The sequence below is a fragment of the Pristis pectinata genome, chromosome 16, assembly GCF_009764475.1.
Source record: "Pristis pectinata isolate sPriPec2 chromosome 16, sPriPec2.1.pri, whole genome shotgun sequence".
NCBI lineage: Eukaryota > Metazoa > Chordata > Chondrichthyes > Rhinopristiformes > Pristidae > Pristis > Pristis pectinata.
The window spans coordinates 33,742,558-33,762,968 of record NC_067420.1 but is presented as its reverse complement, the minus strand read 5'-3'; the positions used below and the strand labels follow the sequence as shown (position 1 = coordinate 33,762,968).

Sequence of the window (20,411 nt, the reverse complement as noted above, 5' to 3'; positions counted from 1 at the left end):
CCTACTAGATATGGAAACATATTATAAGTGTTGATCAGATATGAAATTATTAGTAAAAGAAATCTTTGATATACAAACATGAAATGGAGATTTCTGTAAAAAGCATTATGTCTCAATTAGGGGAAGAGGAATATAAGCCAAAAATCTCAACAGATGATGGTCTGAGTTGAATAGGTTAAATGTTGGGGGTAGTGGAGGTTGGGCAGTTGACATTTGGACTAATGAATAGTGTGATTCTGGAAACAGGTGAAAGGAAGATGCGTTGATTCATCATTTAACAGCTTGGAAATGAATGAAATTTTATGATTCAGTTGCTATTCTTTGATGGAATTTGGATCAATTATGGAGCAGCTTGCTGTAAGTAGAGTGGGATCAACAGCAAGACTTGGATATGTTTGAACAATGAATAAAGAAAGCAAATGATTTGGAAAAGGAAGTGAGTGGGTACAAAAGATGGTGCAGGGGCCTGCAGAAAACTTTGATTTATGGAAAAAGACTCAGAAGATGAACAACTTCTGTCAGCCCACAGAAAAAAATGGTAGAAAACTAGAACTTTGGTAGAAGACTACATAAAGACAGTGTGATTAGACATAGTGGTAGGTAAAACAGTGTCTTCAAATTGTCCAAACAAATTAAGTACCTTCGAGATATTTATCATTAAGAAGATCAACAGGAATGAATAGTTTTGTTGTGAATTAGGATTATACCCTTAACCTGTGTTCTCATTTGGCCTTCATATCTTGAAGTCTTTTACTCTTTTTTGTGTCTCATTTTCCATTGGAAATTCAGTGGCAAATTACCATAACTGTTGCTGAATTACCCTGGTAAAACTATTACTTTTAATGCAAAATAAGAGGTTCTTGTTTGTTATTTAAAATCTCACCTTTGCTTAAATCTATAAATACTTTATTTACTTTAATTTTCTGTCTCCAAAGCTGTACATGTTTGAAACAGAATTTTCATTTTATGGTAGAGATTGAGTTCTTGAAAATTAGTATACTTTTAAATGTACTATTGGTAAATAGCCAACCATTCTGAAATAGTTATATTTTAGATGAAGTAAGTGGTACAGATTTTAATGATTAGTACTCCAGGATGCACATTACAAGGATTTGTTTTCCTTTAGGATTTCAGAAATGTCAGAGCAGTGATTCTTATAGTACCAAAATTTACTTATTAAACCAAAAGAATTGTCATGTTCATCATCAAAAAAAAAGAGAATTTATTCTTTTTCTTACCTAATCAACAGATTCTTCACCATTGAGTAAAGGCACTTCCCTGAAGATAGGAAGCAATTACATCATTAAAAAATGCAGGACCACTCAGACATTCCTTATTAAACCTAACAGCACTCCCTGTTTAATGTTGTGCCACCTTCCATTTGCTGATTTATTCCACAATGTATTTGTCTGCATCACTGCAGTGTTTGTCTAACAATCCCCTTAAAAGCTCGAGGCGTAATCCTGTTTATGTGATGTTGTGGTCATGAGGCGTTTTCCTCTCTGCAAGATATTTGTTTATACTGAGGAGTGGTGAAAAAATCAATCACTTGATGATTTGTTCCCACACTCTGGAAGATGCATTTCCTCAGTTGTTCTTTCTCTTTGTGCTCAGTGCAATAATCCAGCTGAGGTGCTAGACGTGAGTGTGGGACTGCAAATCAACACAGCCAGCACCATGACTTCAAATCAGAAACGGGCCTCTGGCACAGCTTTGGAGGTACTGCATACAGGTGAGAGCAGCACAATCTCGGGCATCAGAGACAGCGTCTTTAGTGGGTATTTATGGTGACTGTCTAGGATACCCTTGAAGGTTCTCCAACCCTCAAGAAATCATTCAGTTGATACCTCCCCTTTTGACGTCATGTCTTAAGCTATTCCTCAGTTAAGTATGTCCAAGAGGAATGTTCTTCTGCCAAAACTTCCCTTCCTTGCTTTAACCTGGCTGCATCCCTGACCCATGGCTATTAGTAGATTTTGTTATCAACGGTAATGAATACCAGCTGATCAAGATGAATTAATGGTTTGAAAGCAGTGTGCAGTTAGCTAGTTCGCATTAATTGGGCATATCATCAAGACCAGATGATTTTCAACCTTCCTCATTTTTTTCAATTCATTTTACTCAATCCCCAGAATATTTTGGCACTGATCATTTTTCTATGATCCACAAAAAGCAACATTCAGGTTGGTGGAGTCATTTGTGACCTTATTCTACCTTCATGTCCGGGGCATCAGAAAATGGCAAAAGTTCTTGCAAAGTAAATCAGGTGGAGAATGGCTTTAGAAGAACACCTGAACATCTGGATACTTCAAACTATGGAATCAGAAGTTTAGAAGCAAAAGAAAGCTATTTAATGCATTTTGTCCTTGCCATCCAGAAAAGAATTATCCATTCTAATCCCACTTTCCAGCTCTTGATCCGTAGCTGCTTTATTTACGACACTATATATTGCATGCACCACTTTTTCTTGAATGTTCTAATTACCTCTGCTAAGGGAAATAGGTCTGTTCAATCCATCTTAACCTATAATTCTATGTACTTTGATCTCACCTTAGTCTCCTCTGTTCCAAAAAAAAACTGTATCCAGCCTTTCAATGTAATAAAAGTTCTCCATTCCTTGCAACGTCCTCATTAATCCCCTTTGTACCTTGTCTAGTGCTAGCCCATTCTGTAATGTGATGACCAGAACTTTACAGTGTTCTTCAGCTGTGGCCCCATGTTGATATAGTTTGAGCAAATCTCCATGCTCTTGTATTCTAGGCCTTGATTAATATAGGAAAGTATCTTATTTGTTGCCATAACTGCTTTATCTACCTCCCATACCACCTCCAGGGAACATGCATTTCAGCACCCCTCTGTTCCTCTACATTTGTAACCTACCAGTTATTTTGTAATATGTTAGCTTGTTGTGCTCCCCATTCTTTGGATTGAATTCTGTTTTCCAGTGATTTTCTCACTTGACCAGACCATTGATAAGCTGTTGCAGTCTGCAGATTCCTGCCTTTTATCAGCAATGTGGCCATTTTTGTATCATCCACAAGTTAATCAAGAACCCAACATTTTTAAATCATAGATCATTCACGTGTACCACAAAAAGCAATGTACCTCATGCTGAACCCTACAGAACCTCTTTAGAAAGTCTTCCAATCATACCATTAGCTACTAGCTTTGCTTCCTGCTGCAGAGCTAGTTGTGGATCCAATATGCCACTTTCCTCTGGATTCCATTGATCTCTGACCAGTATAACAAGTGAGGTGTTATCAAAGCCTGAATAGAATCCAAGTAAGCCATGTCAAATGCATATTTCTCATTCAGCATTCCTTATTCAGAGTAGTCATACAGAATCTTGCCTTACTAAATTAATTCTAGCCCTTCTTGATTAATCTGCGTTTTCTACCTTAATACTGATTCTCAATATTAAGTTTAGACCCCTGTACATACCCTTCTCCCTTTTTAAACAATGTTACATTGTTATCAGTCCTCCAGTCCTCTGGAGACTGGAAAATTAATAGTCAGAGTCTTCAGTATTTCCTTCCTTGATTCTCTAAGGCACCTGGGTACATTTGGTATGAAACTACTGATTTATCTACTCTTAAAGAAGCTTAAACCCTGAATATTTACTCATTTTGTTTATCCCATTGAATATTCTACATCACTTTCTTAACCACATTTCTTTTCTGTAGTGCTGATATTTTTTGTGAAGACAGATATAAAATATTTATTAAGTACTAAAACCAGGTCTTCACCTCCACACACAGGTTATTTATTTATCTATGGTTATTTTTATGTATTTTTAAAGCAACTTTTGAGTTTTTCTTAATTTGATTTGTCTATTTTTTCATATCCTCCCCTTTTTTCCCCTCCCTATTGACTTCTATTCTAGGATTTTCTTTATTTCTAATTATTTAGCACCTATCTCTGACAGATTCTACCCTTTTTTTTAAAAGAACTAATTCTTCCTTGAATGCTCCTTGACATCCAGGGATCTCTAGATCTAGATGCTTTGTATGAACATCTTTTGCTCAACCCTCGCTATCATCTCCTACTTCCTACTGTTCTAACACTGATTTATTTGGGGTTTCTGTTCCCAGTCCATTTTTGGTGAATCACTTTCCGCATAGCCGAACTGGCCCTTCCCCAAATGGGAAATTTTACCTCCAAGCTTTCTGTCCTTTTCATTGACAGTACTAAATAATGATCACTACCACCAAATATTTCTCATTCCGATATCCTTTCCAACTCCACAGCTTCATTCAATAAATATTTCAGTCAATCCGTGGCATAACTATTAGCATTCTGGCTGGAGTCAGAACATTATAGCTTCTGGTCCTACTCCAGAGACTTGAGTGTAAAGATCTGGATTGACATTCATTATAGTGCTGAGAGTATGCTACACTGCTGGAGTTTTTCAGAAAAACATTGTTTCAAAGCCCCATCAGCCCTTAGGATGGATAAGACCATAATGTAACTATTTCAGAGAACAGCAACATTATCCATGTGTTCTAGCCAAAACTTATCCCTCATTTAATATCACAAAATCAGGTTCTTTTTTGGTGGTGGTTATCAGATTGCTGTTTATAGGATGCTGTGGGCAAATTGGCTGTTGCATTTCCTACATTGTAATGTTGAGTACATTTTAACAGTGGTTATTTGGTTATTAAAGCAGTTTGAAACATATTTTGATGTTTTGAAAGGTGTCATATAAATATAGTTCTTTCTTTCTGTTTGCTGCATACTTCGTAATTATATTTACAGAGAATTATGATTTCCATCCTTTTTGGTTATGCTATCCTTATTTGAAACAACAAGCAGCTAAATGAACTGTATGAGCTTATTTGATTGGATGGCCCTCTTCTTTTTCACTGGCCTTATGGGCCTGACATGAAGTTGGTGCTGCATTTATATCAACACAGTAAAAGAAAACACAGCTGGCCCTAATTAGTTCCTAATTTGTGGTGTTAGCGTGAAGTGGCAGAAGCAACACCAGAATGGAAAACTGATAACAATATAAGTTACTCTTCTAAGGCCAAGGCAAAATTACATTGTTGGAGTATCAAAGGAAGTTTACTCTGTGGCTGATTGTGCCATCCCTGATCACCTGAGAACTTGATCCTACTAATGTGTCATGTTTCCCCATCCTCTTGAAGAGCCCCAAAATACTAATACTTTGGGGAAACTAGGTAGATGTAGTTATTGAACCCCTCAGGAGAGAAAGCCAGGTTAACCAAATGACATAATTGCTTGAGTGTCCCAATGATTTTGATTTTTTTATATATTCTTGCATGCTGACTATTCCAGTATTCTAAACCAGTCCCTCTTTCATAAAAAATAATCTGTTGAAATAGAAATATTTCAAATAGTGAAGTTATTTTGAAATAAAAGAATGTGGGGTTATATCCGTTTTTTTTAACGGAAGAAATCCATTATGTCTGAAACACTGTGCTCCAGAATAACCTTTAATTCTCTGCATGCAGCCAAAACTGCATGATTTTCTTCTATAATTTCTCTGCATTGTCAACAAAAGGGATGGTAGCAAGGAAAGTGGGCACTGTAAGTGGGAAAACAAATTTTGGGTTGAATCTCTTTCCAGGTAGGAGAAAAGTATGGTTTGGATGTTGGAGCTTATTTCCATAATTTCCAAAGTGTTTTGAAGTACATTTTTAGAAACCAACATGCTAAGGCTATTAATGGTCACAGTTTTGTAGAACTCGTATACTTTTGGATATTGAAGTTAATTATTGAATCTGACCCAATCTTACAGATGCTAATTGGGCCTCTTTTATCTCAGATAAGATCATGGAAATTTAACATTTTCATATATATTTTAAAATTGTTGCTTGGTTTCTCCTTCCAGTTTGTTTTTTTTTCTTTACTTCTTATTAAAGCAGTCTCTCAGTGCGGATTATGGTTTCAAGGTTACCTTCAGTCCCATGTTCTACAACATATTTTCAGTGGTCCGAGTATAAAGAATCAGTTTAGCTATCTGTCCGTAGATAATGTATGCAGTGTCCTTTTGGCATTCATACAGCTTCTAGGGTAAAATTATCATGTTACTGAAAGTGATAAAAGAAAATATTCCTACCAATGCTTTCTGACATAATGTAACATATTTCTAGAATTGCTTGGTACAATTATAGCATGTTACTTGGATATTTGGTGATGGATCGATGGACCAATGGACATTTTGTTTAAGAGCATGCTGCTAGAAAATTCAGTAGCATAATAGGCATAAAGTGGACTATTAAATAATCCTGTGCATACAAGTCCTTTCCTTTTAAATGCCCAGCTAGTTCTGGTGAGGAAGGGTGTCAGCTTGGAAGTCGGGGGTTTTTGTGATAGACTTGTTGTGGGGGTGGGGGGAGGATTGCCTAATTGATGGCCTTGGTTTGTGGTTGGATGTCGTGGTTGAGTGTGGAAGTGGTTTAAAGATTGTGGGTTGGAGAGTGGTTAGTAATTCTGCATGGGGAGCCAAGGTTATGGTGATGTCTGTGTGAGGAGGATTAGCATTTAGGGAATTATTGGAGGTTGAGAATGAGATTGGTTGTCAGGTGGTAAAGGGTTTGATTAACAATCAGGATGAAGCAATTGGTGGTCAGGAGGATCAGTTCGGTGTTTGTGCAATAATGGTTTAGTAGGTTCACTGACATCGGTAATTGGTCAAGGATGGTGCAGTCTGGCTTAAGTGGATGCTTAATAGGTAGTTGGGTTAGCAAATTAGTCGAGGGTGGTAGTTGGACAAGGATTGAGAGATTGTGGGTGGGTTAACTTATGCTGGTTTGGGCAATATTTGGGTTCTGGAAGGAGAGCAAGGTAAATGGCTCACTTAAAGGGTATCTAGCAGAAATGAGTTCCCAGGGCCTTAGCTGACTTCAGAGGCAATGTAAAAAGTGATTTCTGCGTGCATGGCACATGAAGGCATAGCCCACATACTTGCTTGAAATTTAAGGAAGTAGGGTCTAGACTTGCATTGCCCTCCATTTTATGCCATAGTGTTATGTCCAGAATCCATGATCTATTTTACCAGGTTAGAAAACAAAATGGACCATGTTTTTTGTGTGAAATGCTTGATTTTCAATTTTTTTTAATGTTTTGGAATGTGCAGTGCTAAGTGATCCAGTTTGTAGACTGTGGCTTTTTATTCATGTTCTGACTCACGCTTTCTCTTTTTTGTTCTCCTTTCTTTTGAAATTTCTCTACTAAATTCACACTCCTGGAAGAGGTTCGTGTAGAAAAAGATATAGCTTAAGGCTGCCTTTACATTTTTCTTTTTTACAGAATGCTACTTGTTCAGGTTTATTAGTTGGAAATTTTACTTCAATTGCTGAATTTAGTTTTTAATTCCCTTGGCTTAGGCCATGTCCTATGTTTCTTGGTCAATATCACGCCTAAGTAAAGTACAAGTAATTTTATGATTGCTGTATTGCAATTTGTAGGAGCTTGCTGTGCAGAAATTATTTGCCACATTTCCTAAAATAAACCAGTAACTACATTTTCAAACTTCAGTTCACTTGCTGAAAGACACTTTGCTCTGGGGGGCCTCTTTTGTTGATCTTTTTGCCTTTTGATTATTTCTTTTTTAATTTATGAAGTGTTTTAGTCGTCCATTGCCACTTGTTAAGTGAAGCATTTGCTTATGTGGTTCCGTGGCAATAACGACTTTTATGATGGTCTGAAACAACCTAAAGCTATCATTCTCTTTGCTGCTTGGCTTTGTATTGGAGGCATTAAAAAATTGTGAGCCCCAATCTGCCAGATTGTTAGGCCACATGCAACAATAAAACCAGAAATTTTCGAAATAGATTTACGCATTAGGCAGCATTGGTTCTTATGGCTAAGATTTTGAATACTATGAATCTAAAAACATTTACCACCTTTAGTCAACAGCTCTGATCCAATTCCATGTTTTGCAGTGGTGTCAAAAGCAGTGCTAAATAAATGATTAAGTTCCCAAAATCTATATCTTTAAATAATGTTGGAGCTTTTTCTGCACTGCTTTTGATTCTGCAACAATTGCCTTGGGCTTGAAACCAGTTTAATTCCTGTTCTAGACTGACATTAATGCTGGTCACAAGAAAACTGTTTTGCTTCGTCTCCATTTCACTGATTCCAGACAGTGATGTGTCACTCTAAAGACTTTGTAAAAGATGTTTTCCCTATGGTGTATTTACAGTCTTTTGACCCTATGGTAGTTTGTTAAATGATTACTGTACAGATTTAAAGCATAATTTCAACCAGCAAGATCAAATCTGCTGTATGCTTTGCTTTTAATAGTTATTCTGGCTCAGGTGGTTGATTTTTGGCTGAGGCCTGTCACTATTTCCTGAAAGTAGAATGTATAATTTCTTGATTAAAATGCTAATGCAAGGATCAGAAAAAAAATTATTTCAATTGTAGACCTGATTAATATAACAGTAGGTAAGACATTCCTAACGTTTTGGTTCCTTCTTTGAGTCAGCACTGATACAAAAACTCGGACAATTCCAGGACTGTAATGTGGTATCCAATGATGTAATGGTTATGCTCAGAGATTGAAGCAATGGATAGGATTATGATAGAAAATGTACTTAAAAATATTGGGTGAAATATATACCAGGTGCCTAAAAGAAAAAAAAGTATAAAAAGCAGAAGAATTGATCACAATACTTCGGTCCTCATTGGCTGGTAGAGCAGGAGTATTGAGCATTTCTAACATCAGATAACTATTCAAGAAAGGTGAAGAAAGATGCACAGAAAAATAAAGATTAGGCAGCCTAATATTAGTAGTGGAATGTTTTTGGAAACCATTTTTATCTGAGACAAAATGAACCTTTATTGAGGAAGTTAAATCCAGGAGAGACAGCATGAATTTGTGCAAGACTAACTTGATTGAATTCATGAGTGCAGTAGCAGAAGGGAAAGATCAAGGTACAGTGTAGCAAAGCATTTGTGAACTTTCAGGAGGCATAGTACAAAGTGCCACACAGAAGGTTTACGAAGAAGATCAATGCCCATGAAACTGCAGACAAAATTGCAGTAGAGTCACAAAACTAGTCTGCGAAACAGTGGTGGTAGATGGATATTTTTCAACCTGATGTTTCCCAAGGACTCTTTTGGGGCTATTACTCTTTTCCATTTTGCTGAGCAACGTAATTTCTGATACGGATCAGCATTACAAATTTTTGTAGATGATAATGAAACATGGTAAAATCTAGATCATTGTGAGAATAATTGTAGGTTTCATGTTGGTAAATTAAGCAAAAGACATGGCAAATGGAACCATGAAAGAACTGTGAAAGTGGTAGACTTTGAGGGATCTAAAATTGGAGGATGCTGTCATTACAATCTGTTGTAATGTGGTGTGCCATTGTAGGTTTTGGTGTATAGGGGTATGTGGATTTCTTGGCAAGAGTTTGGAAGATTAGTGGGTTTAGGGGAGGGGTGAATCAGGTGAAATGAGGGGGGTTGGCAGTTCAGTGGGTATGGGGGTGCAGGGTAGACATTAAATCAGAGGATGGGGTGAAGGTTGGCCAAGAATCACGAGCTGGAAGTAGAGGTGGGAGTGACTTCAAGGGAAAGCAGGTATGAAATTACATTGGAAGGAACTTGCCTGAGTCAGGTTACCAGTACCCTCCCACCCACCCACTCACCTCCTGCTCCCTGCCCCCCCCCCCTTTAAAATTGCACTGCTGCAGAGATAGCAGCATTGTTAAAAGTTAAATAAAAGGGACTGCAAATGCTGAAAATCTGAACAAAGAATAGAAAATGCTTGTAACAGTCAACAGGTCAATTAACATTATCAGGTGAGTGACCTTGCAAAAGCAAAAAAAATTGTAGATACTAGAAATCTGAAATAAGAACAGAAAATATTTTCAGCCTCCTACATTTTTCCAACAAGGCACAGCACAAGCTTGAGGAGAAGCAATGCACCTTCCCTCTAGGTATAGTGTGGCCCATCAAAACTCAGGATTGAATTTAACAATTTGAGATAACCAGTCTTTTGTATTTGGGTCAGAACTGGCCAGATCTAATATGAGATAATTTACAAGTAACATTAACTCATTTTTCTTGCTACACTGATGCTAGCTGATCAGCTGAGTATTTCCTGCATCCTCTTTTAGTTCAGATTTCTGGCAACTGCTGTGTGTAGCATTTCACAGTTCCAGCAGTTCCTGCACTCACCTACCATCCTCTACTTACACTTATTTAGACAGAGCAGCTATAATTAATAAGCATCTGGGAATATGACAGTACTCTGTGTCTGAGTTTCTAGGCCTGTGTGATATAAAATACAAAATTTTGAAACTGAGCAGGGAGATCATGTATGCAAATTGTTTAAGGGCAAGTTGGTAAGGCGGTTGATAAAACATGAATTAATTTGATTTATAGATAGAGGAATGGAAATAGTAAATGTTATTTAGACAAAGTAACAAAATTGTGCTAGAAATATATAAATCTCATAATTCTGGGTACCACACTTTAGGATTTAGGCGCACGTCTAGTTTTCTGAAAGGCAAAATTATTTCTAATGAAATGAGGCCTAATGCAGAATTGTCAGTGTGCTTTTCTTTCAGTATACAAGCGGGTTCAGAGGAACAGTTTGTAATTTCACTTTAATATAACTTGACCTGTCTCACCAGATAGATAACAGTATTATATATTGTTTAAATATCTATTTGTAGTGATGTACAGAATAGTTATTTTTATTGGTCAGTCTCTTTCTTTTGGCTTTTGCACCTTGGAATAACATTCTTCGGGAACCTATTTGGCATAATTAGCAAAATCCAATATAACAGCATTAGGGACTAGAATTTTGCAGGCTCTTTATGAAAAGCATCTTCCTATCAGGGAGTGTCATATAGTGCTTCACTCTCGATCCAGAAGGGAAATGAGGCTGTGGATACTGAGCAGCAAACCATCTTCCTGGTCCTTCTGCTCGTGCTGCCCTTCAGGCTTTGCCTCGTGGCTCTCAGGCTCTGGGTCTCCTTGATCATCTTCTATTTGTTCCAATGGCAGGTAATAGTGGGGAACTTTGAGCAGCATTTACAGTGAGGTGGAATTATGTGCTGTGTGATGAGTGATGTTATTAGGTGCCCACCTGAAGCTGGGAACAAATTAGGCATAATAAAGTGGATCGCATGCAAAACCACCTTGTCCAGGTTCTTATTTACCACAGTTTTATCCAAAAGTGGTTAATAGTGCCATCTAGCCTGGGTAAAATCAAAATCTGTATGGTTAGGTGCTAAAGAATGCTGATTGTGATCTAGTCTTTAACCTGACATACTCTTAAGAAATCACTGTTGATTTTGCAACACCCATTTTTGTTTTCATGGCAGGTGTTCAGAGACTACTGTTTTCTGTTTATCACTGCCTTTGCCACTGACTAAATGCCTTAACATTGAAAACTCTAGGACTGAGTAGAAGAGGATTGTCCACAAATGCTACATCCAAAATGACACTGGGTCTAATGTCCCAGTGATTTTGTTAATTTTTCTTCCTAGACGTGCTTCTCTCTTCAATGGGAGAATGGTGTTTAAAATGAAGATGATCATTTGTCTATCTACAATTCTCCCATAAAATTGTCATAAAATTCACATTGAATCATCATTTGAAGACTCCTCTACAGAGTGTGAAATTAATGATATTCTGAAACCATTAAGTTCCACTTTGCCTCCTCTCAACCCTCCCTGGATTTAAAACAAATTATACAGCACGGTAACAGGCCCTTATGGCCCAACAAGTCCGCGCCTCCCATTTATACCCTTGTTAACCTACCCATACATCTTTGGAATGTGGGAGGAATGTTTGAGTCAGATTCTTAAGCATATTGTATGAACTAGTTAAGTTACTGCAGTTGTATGATCTTATTCCATCTTAACATGAAGAATAAGTGAGCAAAGAAACATATGAAGGACTGCTGCATCTTTGTTACAAAAACATGATATTCTTTAGATCTTGTTGTCTTTTTAAATGAACTGCACCTGTGAAATCAGGATGCCAGAGCTTTACCTACCCAGTGCAGAAATACACAATGTGCTACATAAAATGTTGAATGAAAAGCTTTTGTCATTCTAGGAAATGAGAGTAACCAAGCTAAGATTCTTTTCTCTGATTTATTTCAGTGGTCATTATTAATAGATTATCCCGAAACAATCCTTATTGATCAAAGAGGAGCTGATCATAGTTTCAAATGTGTGCATCTTCTGAAATCCTTAAATTCCTGACTGACTTAAATTCTTCTTCCTTGGTAATCACCTTTACGAAAGACAGGGATTTCTAGCCATGTGATTTACATTTTTCATGGAGTTCTTTGGCAGGATATTGAGCTGCTAAAAGTACTCCTTAATTTTGTTTTGTCCCCAGATTGTTTCAGGTATCCATTTCCCCCTTCACCCAAACCCATCACTCATTCTGCAGATTTGACACCTTGGGAATGATGACTGTTAAGTGCTGTTGGTCTTTCTAGGGAATAAAGGTCCCATGTTTCAATCTAGTGTTCCTTCTGACTTCTGTAAGAGAAATACGCAAATATTTGCATGATCTCATTTGGAATTAATGGCTCATTGGAAATTATCAGGATTCAAAATAAATTTGAGGCAAAATGAAATTCATTTGGAACACAATTTGAGCAATTTGCTCTCGTTGAAATTTTTTGAGAAAACACACTTTGCAAACTATATCTAAAGACTTTATTGATTTAAACATATCAAAAATCACACCCCAGTTTAGTCATGCAGAGGATCAGTGAGGTATGAAAGTAAACCACTGAGTGCCACTATGTAAGATTGTGTTACCCCCCAAATCAGAAACTTATATAAACCAACAGGTCACAGATGATTGGTTGTTATTTTTGTCTGGAATTTTCTATTTGACAGTACTTTATCAGACCTGAGGAGTTGAGAAATTATAAATGAATGCATGTTCCTTTTGCATGAAATTGATGAAAAGGATTTTCATTTTTTCTTTTAATATTTTGCAGTAAATTTAGCAATGTTATTAAAATATAGATTATTTCTTCATAATTTTTCTTGTTACTTCTAGAATCTCAAAACAATGACCTTTATTCTATTTAATATTATATGGGAGTAGTTCAAAAAGCTGTAATTAGTGGTTTTAAGTAACAAACATCTACAGTAATTTTGACTAAATCTTTGTAAATGGCAATTATAAATGATTATTTTACAGCCCATATATACTTAAGTTTATGTACCTTGGAGCAATTTGATCTACTCCCATCTTTTTCTACCTTGTTAAAAATCCCCGTGTTGTAATCTAAGCCAAAAGTACTTACATTTTCATTTCCTAATGAAGACCATTTTATTGTTGGCACCAGATTCAATTGAGTTGATTGGCTTGTGCATTAAAATTGAATTTCTATGTTTGCAGTGCAGAACTTATTCCAGCGTTCTTTGTTAGAGATGCAAAGTGATAGGGCTTTCGTACAGCAGTTTCTTCACACAGTGAGTCTCCAAGGTTAATAATCTGTCAGATAATAATTACTTAAAAAGGGAGCACATTTGGGAGCATTGACCATCAAGTTGTACATTATTGAAGTTGCAGTATGTATGTTGTGTATGATATGGCAATCCTTTTGGTTAAATGATACAAGTTGAGGTAGAGAACTTTTGCAAGAGTGGTTTAGAACTGCAAATTCTTGTGTGCAATAAGAGTAAGTTCCTGATGTTGACAAGGGAGGTGATTGAAAGATGTATTTAGCTAGTTTGTACCTCTGGGAGTTGTTACAAAGCATAAAACTGTAGATGCTGGAAATCTGGAAAAAAAAAACAAAAAATGACTCAACCAAAAAAAACTCAGCTGCATCTGTGGAGTAAACATTTCAGGTCATTTCTTCATGAAGACTTTATCAAAGCCAAGAAATGAAACATAAACCATTGAGGGAGAACAAGATTAAAAAAAAGACTAAATGTGAATTCTTTCAGAGGGAGGAGCAGAGCTGCTTCAAGGTGGCATTTTCTGGAAGAGAAATGGCTGTGAATTAAACAGTAATCAAAAAGCAAAAAAAAACTACAGGTGCTGGAAATATGAAATTTAAAAAAAAAACACAAAATGCTGGAAATACTCATCGGGTCAGACAACATCTGTGGAAAGAGAAACAGAATTAACATTTCAGATCGATGAAAGGTCACTTTAACTAAGACTTTTTGAAATAAGTTCACAGCATAAATATCCTATTTATGATGCCATTAATAACCAACAATGTTTAAATTTTCTGCAGTCAAATGTTGCAGTAGAAAGCTATAATTATTTATGTTAAAGAATATTAATAGTTGCAATACTCTACCAGCATTAGATAAAAAAGATATTTTAACAGTAATGTTTTTGAGCCAATGGTAGTTTAAATAAAATTTACATATGGTGCAGAGTGGTAAGTAGAAATTTGTTTTCATTTGCATGTGCCAGTCATGCAGTATAGTTAGTGCATTCAGGTTGTACCCACTTCTGAAATTTAGTTTTAGTTGTTTCTATCGACTTCAGTGGAACTGAATTTCATAACCAGAGCATAATAAGCTTACGATACTTCATAGTGCATTTAGCACATTGGAATGAGGATTAATTTTTATATCTTCCAAGGTCTGGATTAATAATATAGAGAACATGAGTTTAAATTCAACCATAGTTTGAAAAATTTTAAATTAGCTTAAAAATAATGCAAATATAAAAATGTAATTATTGTCAATAAAAGCAACTGAAGCTGTTGGATTGTACTAAAGACCCAACCCTTTCAACAAATCTGTTTTAAGGAAGGCACCTGTAACTCTCATCAGATAGCAATATGGTTGATTCTTTACTGTACGCTGAACAGGTCTGGCAAGCCACATATCTAATCGGCAAAGTTAAATTTAATTGCAGAGGAAATTTCAGTGATTCCGAATGCATCCCAATCGTGCCTTCTCAGGGCAACAAAAGTCAGCCTTGATGATGTTATCCACATCAAGGGAATTCATTTATTTTTGAAACATAGATGAAATGAGATGGCTTTTCATGTGACTTTGGACATCGAGAGTGTTGTTAGTTGTTTCAGAAGAATGTATCACAAACAGTATACACTAGATCCTCCTCTTGTTTAAGAACATGATTTTCCAGCAAGGGTCACTGAAGAATGATCAGGAACAATGACTTTATTATTTCCCCCTGTCCTTGTTCAATCAAACTGGGCCACTTGCTGAGATCCCTCAATTCCATTTAATGAAGAAGTCCTTCCAGTTTCCCAGAACAACTTCATTCATTATATTTCTCACTGTTAATATACTGTTTTATTTATAATAGAACATAGAACAGTACAGCACAGTACGGGCCCTTCGGCCCATGATGTTGTGCCAACCTGTATGAACCTACTCCATGATCAATTTAACCCTACCCTTCTACACAGCCCATAACCCTCCATTTTTCTTACATCCATGTGCTTATCTAAGAGTCTTTTATTTGTCCCTATTGTATCAGCCTCTACCACCACCCCCAGCAGTGCGTTCCAGGCACCCACCATTCTCTGTGTGGAAAAACCTACCTCTGACATCTCCCCTAAACTTTCCTCTTCTCACCTTAAATGGATGTCCTCTGGTATTGGCCATTGCCACCTTGGGAAAATGGTGCTGGCTGTCCACTCTATCTATGCCCATTATAATTTTATACACCTCTATCAAGTCTCCTCTCATCCCCTGTCGCTGTAAAGAGAAAAGCCCTAGCTCGCTGAACTTTTCCTCATAAGACATATTCTCTAATCCAGCTAGCACCCTGGTAAATCTCCTCAGCACCCTCTCTAAAGCTTCCACATTCTTCCTATAATGAGGTGACCAGAACTGAACACAATAACCAGAGTTTTATAGAGCTGCAACATTACCTCACGGCTCTTGAACTCAATCCCCTGACTAATGAAGGCCAGCATGCCATATGCCTTCTTAACCACCGTATCAACTTGCGTGACAACTTTGAGGGATCAATGGACTTGAACACCAAGATCCCTCTGGCCCTTGACACTGTTAAGAATCCTGCCATTAACCTTCCACTCTCTAATGCAGATTTTTTTTAGATCGTCATATTTAATTTTTGGCTTATGACTGGTATTATGGAATAGGATGTTTCTGGGCACTCGTACAAGACAGACTACAATGGCCTCTGCTAATCTGTGCACTTTTGTGCCAAAATTTGCTGAATACTGTTATGCGTGGAACAAAAGATAGAACAGGTGGTTTATGTCCCAGATGAAGATTTGCAAGATTATATGATGGGCTTTGCAACATCCTCCAGGAGTGTTTTTATTTTGGTTTATCACCTACTGTTTTGACGTTAAGAGTATACAATCAGGCTGCAAAACTCAGCAAAAAAAAAGGCAGCTTCAAGTGATTAAGGCAGCTGTTATGGCCAATTCCATATAATTATATTTGTTCTATCAATTTCATTGCCAATTTATTGATGTTGGATTTTTTTCTTCCTCATAGGCACAGTACGGAAACTACCAGCAATAGGAAACAGCTGATTGCCATCACTGGAACAGTCGTGTATACTACTTTGATTTTTTTTACAGAGTAAAATGAAGCATGGACTGTCTTATTTCATGTCTGAGAGATAGCTCAAAGCAGCTTCTGGATGTAGTAGAAATTTTCATTCTTTTCATGGTGAATTGTAACATTGCACTACCAATGACAAGCCAATCCGTAATAGTTTTAGATTTGGTGCTGTGAATATTGTATGTTTTAAATTGTTGCACTGTTGTACAATTGCATCTATTAATAGGATTTCAAGTTGATTACTAGTGCCCTTCCAATCATCCACTACAGAAACATAAGATGGTTTGAAAGTTTGCAGATGCCCTCTGAAATGCTGAATTCTCCTGTTGATTTAAGCATCTGTGTGGTTATACTAAAATTTGCACTATGATTTGTTTCTTCCATATTTAATGCAGTATCTGAATATTGGATATAGGTCACTAAAAGTCACTTGTGTTTTTAGTAAAATCTGATCTGAAAGCAACATGCTAAGTTTGTGCACGAAGTTTGCAGTTGTCTTTACCAGTGAACAAAACGTTGTAGGTAGTTTAATAGAAAGCACGTGTCACCTTGGCCCTAAACCTTACATCTTGGATAGGACAGTGGTAGTTACTGTTAGTACATTTGATTTCTCGAAGGAAGGCGGTACATTCTATACTTAATTCCTATCGCATGTGTTCAAATTGGCATTGATAATTCATCACAAACATTTCTACACGTGACACTGAGTAAGTGTTATCATCGTATTGAGTCATATGAAAATGGTGTCAAAGTCAATATACAGTTATGTAGCATGAAAGAAATGAGGGCCTCTAAAGTGAAGGATAAAAGTGATTTTCAGTTGATAGATTAGTTTTCATGAGTAATGTAGACTTAAAATAATGATGAATCAAGCATTTTTTGTTCTAGTGTGGTGTCTTCCTATCATTGCCTCGAGTGTGATTTTTGAAAAGTATCACAAAATAATTGATTCTAAAAATGTTGTATTTGAGAGTGCAGTTTGTTATACAGCTGAGTAATGAAGATTTGTCTATACCTATGTGAGCAGTTAATGCTGTTGAGCCCATAATAACTTTAACTTTCAATCACTACAAATAGCTTCCATGTTTGCAATCATCATGCAGGACTTCTACTGCAGTTAGGTAATTTTGATATATTTTTTCTTTTGTGGTTGATTTGTCATTGAAAGTTGTCTTCATCTTTAAAGACATGTTACAGGTCTAAGGGCTACACTGGTTCTGGATTAGAAATGAAGCCTTGTTACAAATGACCAAGTTGGCTAATGCTCACAGCACTAATTTTCTTCTATCAGAAGACCACTGGGTTGTTCCAAGACTCTATGCTGTATATATACATTTTGTCAAGTCACCTGGGCTCTAAGTAAATGGTTTCCACAGTTATTAATCAGCCCAGTTTAATTGTAGGGAAGGGTCTGTCTGTCTATATTAATAACTGACCAGTGTTGGCAGCAATTATAGATACCTCTGTAAATTGGACTATGCCACTTTCGAACCAGGATGCATCACAAGTGGGGATATTGGGAACTGCTGAGATAAAGTTTAAGAAAAGTGTTACAATATATGTGTTACATTTACTTCCATACTTAAGTACCTGTTTAACCAGAAAATCATGTACTTTATCAAAAAATATTCACGGTAGTGATGAGGTATTCTAAAACATAGTCCAAAGTTGACCATATTGTGTAAATATTTAAAGCATTAATTCCAGAATATGCCAGCTTGTGTAACTGGAGGATCTTTGTCTCATGTGGGAATGCAAGGACATGTGATTAATGAGCACTGGAAGCTACACTTTTTGCTGTATAAAAAAAAAATTGTATTTCAATGTACAATCACATGAACATTTTGCATTTCATTTGCTGATAGAGCCAATGTTGTTTTTTGTCTTGCTGTTAAACAGCCAAATAGCTAAAATACAGATTGTACTGTGACAATCACCTGCTTGTTTTCAAGAAACAAAAAACTTGAGATTTTAGTAATACAGAATTTTTTGATGAAATCTGTTGTAATGTAATATGTTAAGTCTTTTCCTTCTCATCATTATCTAATAAAACACTAACCACTGAGTAGATGTCTGTGTACCTCTGTAAATGGAGGCATTAGCTGTTTGAAATTAGTGACCAACAGGCTTTGATGTAAGTACAAGTGAGTTGAATTGTCTTGCCTGTACAAGAAATTTCATGTTGCTATTTAAAGTTGTTACATTTTAATTTAAAAAAAATCTAATAAATAACTGAGTTCATTATATTTTTAACGTACTGTTCGTATGCAACTATCCATTGAATAGGATTCATTACTCAAAGCAAAATGACTGAGAAGACAAAATAATGCAGCAGTAGAAATTCAGAACATTTGATCTGGAGCCTTAAGAGGTCACTTCTTCTGGAAAAATACCTTGATTTCTTTGTGAGACATTAGTTATGTGTTTCATGGAATGGCAGTTATCGTACTAAATTCCAATATGGTATGTTCTGAACTTGAAATCAAGTAAAGGAATTTGTCAGCTGGCATGAATGTTCATAAAAGCTGCTGGTTTATAATTTTAAAGATGTCAATGAATCTGTCATCAAAGGAAACCTGCCATCCCAACCTGCACTTGTATCCTCAGCAGACTGGGATAGGTAGCATATTGTATTATCAATACCAAAAAAACAAAATTGGAAAAATCAAGCGTTCTAAATAGTGGCCATTATTCAGTCCCCCAAAGTTTATGGTGTGGGGAGGGTTAAACATATTTTCAAATGCCCTGAATCATCAAATTCTCTCTCCTTGCTGTGTATATAGAATTATTACATGGTGCTTTTGATTATTCTTTACCTGTCACTTCAGACTTGCTACACGTGGCCCAATCGAAAACATTTGAAAACACAACTTCAGTTTGTTGACTGTCTTCAAATGTAGTCCAGGTTGTGTCTGATGTAGTACCAAGGGAGTGCTGCACTCCTGGAGATCCATCTTTTGGGAGAGACATTAAACCAGCACACCCCACCTGTGGTGCGAAGGCTATCACTATTCCTAGGTGCTTTGGATTCTCTCCTGGTGTCTTGGCTGGTACTTAGACAGATGACCTAGCCATATGTAATGCTTGTAGGATCTTGCTGTATGTGGGTTAGTTGCTTGGTTTCATCCATTATAACAGGCGTGCCTGATGGCAGCTGAATGAAATGCTCTCACTCCTGCAGAATGAATCTGCCTCAAGGACCTCTTCATCAGGATTAGCAGTGACTCTTACTCCAAGCTACATCGGGTGGATGGCTGGAGATTCTCCTAAGGTTTTCTGGGGACAGTTCATGGGTGTCAGCAATGGGGAGTGACCCTGGAGAGGGCAAATGGAGATGGGTGGGGGGGGGGGGGTTGGGCTGAGAAAGAATGAGTGGCCAGCTAGGGCTAGGGTGGGGATTATGATGGGGTGGAGCAGAGGTGGATGGTGAGGGACAGGAAAGAGGATGGGGCTGAAAGTGGTGGAGAGCTGAGAGGAACAATTGAGAGGGTGAATGAAGGACAGGGAGGAGAACTGAGGGAGACAGAGGAAGGAGTACTGAAGATGGGGATTAAGGATAAGGGGTGATAGAGGGTGGCAGAGGAAGATGATGTGGATAAGAGTATTTGTATGTTGATATGTGTGTACTAAGTCTGCAGCAGAGCCTGGTCTCCAATTTTCTTGGACCTTCTCACTAAAGGTAAGACCTTGCTTTGTCAAATCTGAACAACACCTTGTATTCTGTCTTGGTGGTCTCAAACCTGACAGCATCAACATTGATTTCTCTAACTTCTGGTCATCATTCGCTCATTCTCATTCCCCACCCCCCCCCCTCCCTTTTTTGTTTTCCCTTATCCTCTGGCCCCTTTACCCTTTCTCTTTCCCCTCCCCCACCCTCACCACTTGCCCATTAGCCACACCTTCCTCCCT

At 37.1% G+C, this 20,411-nt stretch overlaps 1 protein-coding gene across 1 annotated transcript in view; it reads left to right on the top strand.

Moving 5' to 3' along the window:
* Window positions 1-18,726, top strand: part of LOC127579075 (calcium-responsive transactivator-like) — a 62,216-nt gene extending 43,490 nt beyond the window's left edge. Inside the window, 2 exon segments of the mRNA XM_052031709.1 lie at window positions 1,615-1,732; window positions 16,434-18,726. Coding sequence (XP_051887669.1) covers window positions 1,615-1,732; window positions 16,434-16,471 — 156 coding nt within the window. The 3' untranslated portion in view covers window positions 16,472-18,726.
* The last annotated feature ends 1,685 nt before the right edge of the window (window positions 18,727-20,411 follow it).